The following is a 7,500-nucleotide window of genomic DNA, read 5'->3' as shown; positions in this document are numbered from 1 at the left end:
GAGTCTGACTCCTAACAATAAGGTTGTGGGTTCGAGTCTCGGGTCGGCAATACCACGACCGAGGTGCCCTTGAGCAAGGCACCGAACCCCCCAACTGCTCCCCGGGCGCCACAGCATAAATGGCTGCCCACTGCTCCGGGTGTGTGTTCAAGGTGTGTGTGTTCAAGGTGTGTGTGTTCACTGCTGTGTGTGTGTGTTCACGGTGTGTGTGTTCACTGCTGTGTGTGTGTGTGTGTGTTCACTGCTGTGTGTGTGTGTGTGTTCACGGTGTGTGTGTGTTCACTGCTGTGTGTGTGTGTTCACGGTGTGTGTGTGTTCACTGCTGTGTGTGTGTGTGTGTGTTCACGGTGTGTGTGTTCACTGCTGTGTGTGTGTGTGTGTGTTCACGGTGTGTGTGCTCACTGCTGTGTGTGTGTGTGTTCACTGCTGTGTGTGTGTGTGTTCACGGTGTGTGTGTGTTCACTGCTGTGTGTGTGTGTTCACGGTGTGTGTGTTCACTGCTGTGTGTGTGTGTGTGTGTTCACTGCTGTGTGTGTGTGTGTTCACGGTGTGTGTGTGTACACTGCTGTGTGTGTGTGTTCACGGTGTGTGTGTGTTCACTGCTGTGTGTGTGTGTGTTCACGGTGTGTGTGTACACTGCTGTGTGTGTGTGTGTGTTCACGGTGTGTATGTGTGTTCACTGCTGTGTGTGTGTGTGTTCACGGTGTGTGTGTACACTGCTGTGTGTGTGTGTGTTCATGGTGTGTATGTTCACTGCTGTGTGTGTGTGTTCACAGTGTGTGTGTGTGTGTTCACTGCTGTGTGTGTTCACGGTGTGTGTGTGTTCACTGCTGTGTGTGTGTGTTCACGGTGTGTGTGTGTACACTGCTGTGTGTGTACACTGCTGTGTGTGTGTTTGTGTTCACGGTGTGTGTGTGTGTGTTCACGGTGTGTGTGTGTGTGTACACTGCTGTGTGTGTGTTCACTGTGTGTGTGTACACTGCTGTGTGTGTGTTTGTGTTGTGTGTGCACTTTGGATGGGTTAAATGCAGAGAACAGATTCTGAGTCTCTTTTTCTCTCTCCCTCACAAACACATACAAACACACACACAAACACACACACACACACACACAAACACACACTTTTGAACACATCACAAAATCAAGTGTGTGTGTATGTCTCTCTCTGTGTGTGTGTGTGTGTGTGTGTGTGTGTGTGTGTGTGTGTGTGTGTGTGTGTGTGTGTGTGTGTGTGTGTGTGAGAGTGTGTGTGTGTGTGTGTGTGTGTAAGTGTGTGTATGATGTGGTGAAGGAGTCTCTAGTGTCAGAGTTGTTTAACAGTCAGAAGCGAAGTTCTGAAAGTTTTGTGTTTATTAAGTTGAAGTTTGAGAAGAAGAGAAATGTTGTGAGATGTTGACTGGAACTGAACAGAAGTGTTAATGTTATAAAGACTAAATAAGTGATGAGTGTTTCATACGTGTAGCAGTGAAGAACACCAGGCAGCTCACACACACACAACACATCACTCTGCTCCAAAGCCTCTTCTGCTCTCTGTTCCAAATCATACACACAATCTGTCTGCTCCAAGGGTTCCAACGACTCCAACCATCCAACACCTGTGTGCACACACACACACACACACACACACACACACACACACACACACACACACACACACACACACACACACACACACAAAGGGATAACACTGTGTCACTGGAAAATATTGAGCTGTGTGTGTGTGTTTGTGTGTGTGTGTGTGTGTGTGTGTGTGTGTATGTTTGTGTGTGTCTGTCTGTCTGTGTGTTTATGTGTTTGTGTGTGTTTGTGTGTGTGTCTGTCTGTCTGTCTGTGTGTTTGTGTGTGTGTCTGTGTGTTTGTGTGTGTGTCTGTGTGTGTGTGTGTGTGTGTGTGTGTGTGTGTTTGTGTGTGTGTGTGTGTGTGTGTGTGTGTGTGTGTGTGTGTTTGTGTGTGGTGTGTGTGTGTTGTATGTGTTTGTGTGTGGTGTGTGTGTTTGTGTGTGTTTGTTTGTGTGTGGTGTGTGTTTGTTTGTGTGTGGTGTGTTTGTTTGTTTTGTGTGGTGTGTGTGTGTTTGTGTGGTGTGTGGTGTGTGGTGTGTGTTTGTTTTGTGTGTGTGTGTGTTTGTTTGTGTGGTGTTTGTGTGGGGTGTGTGTTTGTTTGTTTGTGGTGTGTTTTTGTTTTGTGTGTGTGGTGTGTGTGTGTGGTGTGTGTGTTTGTGTGTGTGTGTGTGTGTGTGTGTGTGTGTGTGTGTGTGTGTGTGTGTAGTGACACAATGACAATTCTGCCTTTTCTGCAGTGTGTATTATTCTGTGCGTAATCTTTTCCATAAATTAATAATTTTGTGAACAGTTTTTTATCATTAATGTTTATTAGCTTGCTTACGAATGATGTTTAATGTAATAATGCTATATTTGTGTGCTATAATGTGTAATGTAGTTGTTAGGACATGTTTCTGTTTGCTTTAACATAATAACACAATATAAATCTCACCGTGTTCGTCCTGAAGCATCTCTCTGTACAGTCGCTCTTTGATGATGTCATATTTATACTCCAGTAAGAGCAGGACGTCTAGTTTAGTGGGACTGATCAAACTCAGACGTTTGGAGTTCACGTGACTGTGGGACAGAGATGGGAGGACGCTCCATACACCATCAACATCTAACCTGTGGACAGAGTAGTGAGACACAGGAAACTTGTGTGTGTGTGTGTGTGTGTGTGTGTGTGTGTGTGTGTGTGTGTGTGTGTGTGTGTGTGTGTGTGTGTGTGAGTTCTGGTGCATGTGTGTGTGTTTGTGTGTGTGTGGGTGTGCATGCGTTTTTGTGTGTGTGGGTGCATGTGCGTACGTGTGAGTGCGTGTGTGTGCATACGTTTGTGTGTGGCTGCGTGTGCGTGCGTGTGTGTGTGCACGCGGGTGTGTGTGTGTGTTTGCGTGTGGGTGTGTGTGAGTGTGTGTTTGTGTGTGTATGCATGTGCATGTGTGTGTGGGTGCGTGTGCATACGTTTGTTCATGTGTGTGTGTGTGTGTGTGTGTGTGTGTGTGTGTGTGTGCGTGTGTGTGTGTGTGTGCGCGCCAGTTTGAGCGTGCATGTGTGTGTGTGTTTTAGACCTGACATAAAGTCTTCTAGCCCACCTCAGGAGACTCGACAAACCACACAGCTTTTTGTTTCGCTTCTGAAACACACACACACACACACACACACACACACACACACACACACCCACACACACACACACACACACACACACACACACACACACACACACACACACACACACACACACACACAGATGCTGGTACACATTTACAGTACTCAGTGTTTTATAGGCTTATGGACACTAGAGGGCTCCAGAGAGTAGCGCCTGTAAAAAAAGAGTGACGTTATATACAATAAACACACAATCACACAATAAACTGAATATCGTTAATATTATTAATGACTCTGACTTTAAAATATAAATACAAGTTCATATTAATGACTTGAAGGAAAGTGACTCCAAAACAAATACATAAAGTGAGCAGATGATGACAAAAGTATTGGCACCTTATAAAAGGTTAGTGTGTCATTTTGCGTTTATTAGACGTAGTTAAATGTCACATAGCTGTGATGTAAACACACGTTTGGTCATTTATGGCTGAATGAGTCGGAAAATAATCAGTGAACGTTATAAATGTGTAGTGAGACATTTTGAGACATTTACACTCACTTTACACTGTGTGTTATTACTGACTTTGTGTGTCACTGACTCACTTTATTGTGTTTGATGCTGGAGTTTTCAGACAGCGTTTGTGTGTTGATTCCGTCAGAGATTCTGCTTTGGCCTGATTTCAGCATCTGCAGCTCCCAGAACAACTACAGAGAAATAAACCAGTACTGTTTTCTACAACATTAACGATTATTGTGTCAGATAATTGATGTACTCTGAGTCAGAGTCAGTGTCAAAATCCGAGTCAGTATCAGAGTCAGTATCAGAGTCAGGTCTACTTCAGGGTCAATGACAAACTCTGAGTCCTGGAAAGGTTCCTGCCGTGAAACAAAAGATAATCTTCACCTTTTCTCGTTTCTCTCGTTCCTTTTCCATCTCCAGAAGAACATGCAGAATCCAACGGCCTGAACATGGCAAGCCACCGTTCTGTGCACTGACCTAGACACACACACACACACACACACACACACACACACACACACACACACACACACACACACACACACACACACACACAGTCAGATACAGTACTACACCCGTCTCAGACTGAATTAAAGGGCTATTTCTCTCTCACCTGCGTGACGGCTCTCTGTGCGTCTCGAAGCTCAACGTTGGTGTGGAAGACGTTCTGATAAAGAGCAACAATCATCTCTACACTTACTTCATCAACCAAATGTACACCCAGAGTCTCACACACCAAACGCACACAGTCCTCCATCTCTACACACACACACAGTGTATATTAACACAGGAACACACTTCTGCTCAGAAGTGAAAAGTTCTTCATGAATGATGGATGATCACAACAAAGTGACACCTGTTGCTATGGCAACTGTACAGCTCGGGTTGCAGATGTAAGCGTTTTACCTGCATCATCATCATCATCATCATCAGTAGACAACATTAATCTCGTCATCTGACTTTGAGTGTAAAATATTGTGAGTAATTTTAATCAGAATTATTCTGTTTTATTAGCAGAAAAAAATCCCTTCCTAAAAATTGTTTTATTAGGAAAAAAATCACAGTTTACAATTAATCACAAAATTAACGATTACTAAATGCTAAACTTTATTTGTTTACTTTTGCGGTGTCTCTTTTCTTTTGTATATTTTTCTCTGAGAAACCTATGAGAGAATTCCGTAGGACTAGAAAACGTCCTGTTATTCTGACTTAAAGGTGGGGTCTCTGATTTTTAATAATAAAGGGGCGGGGCTTGTCGATATGGGCGGAGAGAGTGTTCAGTGAGCATGTGTGACATTAGCATAAAGGGGCGTGTCTTGTCGATATGGGCAGAGAGAGTGTTCAGTGCGCATGTGTGACATTAGCATAAAGGGGCGTGTCTTGTCGATATGGGCGGGGAGAGTGTTCAGTGCGCATGTGTTACATTAGAATAAAGGGGCGGGGCTTGTCGATATGGGCGGAGAGAGTGTTCGATGCGCGTGTGTGACATTAGCAGAAAGCGGTTTTAACATCGACATGGAGGATAAAAACAAAGAAAGAAAGAGAAGAAAGACTTACGATAAGGACAAGAAGTAGGACGTGTTAATATAGGATCAGCTTTCCAGCGCTGGAGAGAACTGAAGGAGCAGGAAGTCGGCCACATATTCACAGGTTGGAGTTTCCCGAGTCAATAACTCCTGAGCTAAACGCTGTTACTACACAAATAACACCTCTTTTCTATCGTAGTAATGTAGAGAGGCAGCTACAACCGCGTTTTGTGTAGTAACAGCGTTTAGCTCAGGAGTTATCGACTCGGGAAACTCCGACCTGTGAATATGTGGCCGACTTTACTTAAGACGCCGAGGCGCTTTTTTCCTTCTCGATAGGTGAGTAACGTTGGTTTTGCTTTGTTACACAGAACTAATATATGCCTTTGTCCTTTACATCATTATGCTTGTGTGGCATTTTTGCTTGTTTGTTTATCTACAATCGTATTGTTCTTCCCTTCAGCTATGATAAAGACACGTTTCTTTCTGTTAGTCGCCTGGGTTACGTATGTACGTGTGGGCGGAGCTATCGATACAGGGGTGGGACCCGTTTGGGTTAGGGGCGTGTTTGTTTTGGTGATTTTATATGTCAACATTGGCTTTCAAACAACGGAGACCGCACCTTTAAGCTCTCATCTTGTCTATAATAGAAACTGTTCAGTATACACAAAGATTTATTAAATGTACTTTAGATTATTACAAATTTAAAACACAAATCCATGTTTTCCAGCTCGTTTGAGTCGTCGGTCAGCTTCCTGAAAGCTGCTGAAATTTTGGAGAAGTTTTCCTTCGGGTTTTTCCTCCTCTTTACTAGACAGATTATAATCTCACTGTCCGTCTTCAGTTCCCTTCTTCCTGTCCTTTTCCTCATCGCCGTTGTTTCTGTGATTTAAATCCACAGCTGTATTTCTTTAAAACTGTTTCTGTATGAAACTGTTGAACCTTCATCCATCTGCAGTTCCTCTGTTCTGGCTTTAATTTCTGTCTGAATTTTCATTGTTTTGTTGTAAACTCTATAAATAACCCTTCATTAATGTGAGGTGTAGTGAACGTGTCACCTGACCTTCACCTGACCTTCACCTGACCTTCACCTGACCTTCACCTGACCTTCACCTGACCGCCACCTGTGCAGTGATCCTTTGGGTTATGGTCAATAATCCAAGAAATCAGCAACATTTAAATAAAATAAATAAAATAAATAAGGATTAAAGAAGCATTTTATAAACTCAGTAATGTTTATTCTACAAAATTAGCACCTGCACATTTTATTCAGATAAACAGTGAAAGTCTGAGGACTGAAAAGCAAAAAGAAAATGAATAACATACAGATAAAAACAGTGGTTCGTAACATCCTGCTATTTTATAGCATTAGTAACACAGTAGAAATAAACGAGTGGTTTATCAGAGACAGAAAGTCTGAGACAGAAAAATGGTGTCACTAAAATTCACTGATAAAAAATGTGCTAAAAAATTAGAGGTGAAGGTTTGAGAGTGTTTTCATAATATTTTATCTTAACTGATATGTAATGATGATCGTTTATAAAAAAAAACTGAAGCTAATGTTAGGATTGTGGGGCTGTGGGCGGGGCTGTGGGCAGGCTGTGGGCGGGGCTATGGGCGGGGCTGTGGGCGGGGATTATAGTACTGTACGTTCCGTGTAATACTAACTTTAATGGCTGAAGAAGAAATGAAACAAACAACCTTCACACAGTGATGTGAGAGTGATCAGATATTTTAAATTGAATTAATAAAAAATGTTAAAATACACAGAAACTTAATTAGTTTTTCTAACCGAACAAAGGAAAAAATATTGAAATATAATTTTATAAACCAGACCCTAAAAATGTAATAAAAACTAAATGTAAGTAATAAAATATGTTGATATAAATGTAAATAAGTAAGTTTTGAATAAAAAAAATATTATTAAAGTATTTGTATTTTGTATTAATATCTTATTGTAGCCTGAGTGTAAATTAGTGCTGTGCTGAATTTATAACACATTAAGCTAATACCTTAAAATGTCACCTGATCATTAGTATGTTCACTCTGTGTGTGTGTGTGTGTGTGTGTGTGTTTCTGTGTGTGAGTGTGTCTGTGTGTGTCTCTGTGTGTGTGTGTGTCTGTGTATGTGTCTGTGTGTGTGTGAGCGTGTGTGTGTGTCTGTGTGTGTGAGTGTGTGTGTGTGTGAGCGAGTGTGTGTGTGTGTGTGTGCGTGTGTGTGTGTGCGTGTGTGTCTCTGTGTGTGAGTGTGTGTGTGAGCGAGTGTGTGTGTGTGTCTGTGTGTGTGAGCGAGCGTGTGTGTGTCTTT

At 42.5% G+C, this 7,500-nt stretch overlaps 1 protein-coding gene and 1 long non-coding RNA gene across 2 annotated transcripts in view; both read right to left on the bottom strand.

Annotated features, from left to right (window-relative positions):
- LOC113657287 overlaps positions 1-2,730 on the bottom strand; it is an 11,818-nt gene extending 9,088 nt beyond the window's left edge. Inside the window, exons 1-2 of the mRNA XM_047822417.1 lie at positions 2,491-2,730; positions 1,457-1,595 (exon numbers count right to left, since the gene is read on the bottom strand). Of these exons, the coding sequence (XP_047678373.1) occupies positions 1,457-1,595; positions 2,491-2,509 (158 nt within the window). The 5' untranslated portion in view covers positions 2,510-2,730. The remainder of the gene's footprint in view (positions 1-1,456; positions 1,596-2,490) is intronic.
- A 323-nt stretch (positions 2,731-3,053) lies between these two features.
- On the bottom strand, positions 3,054-4,135 carry LOC125146182. Its single transcript, XR_007144669.1, has 3 exons — positions 4,051-4,135; positions 3,750-3,851; positions 3,054-3,171 (listed from the first exon to the last, which is right to left on the bottom strand). It is a non-coding gene; the product is annotated as an uncharacterized LOC125146182 (long non-coding RNA).
- Positions 4,136-7,500: the final 3,365 nt, after the last annotated feature.

This window comes from Tachysurus fulvidraco, chromosome 13, assembly GCF_022655615.1.
Source record: "Tachysurus fulvidraco isolate hzauxx_2018 chromosome 13, HZAU_PFXX_2.0, whole genome shotgun sequence".
Taxonomy (NCBI): Eukaryota; Metazoa; Chordata; class Actinopteri; order Siluriformes; family Bagridae; genus Tachysurus; species Tachysurus fulvidraco.
The sequence above is the reverse complement of the archived record's forward strand: the minus strand, read 5'-3'. Positions and strand labels throughout refer to the sequence as shown.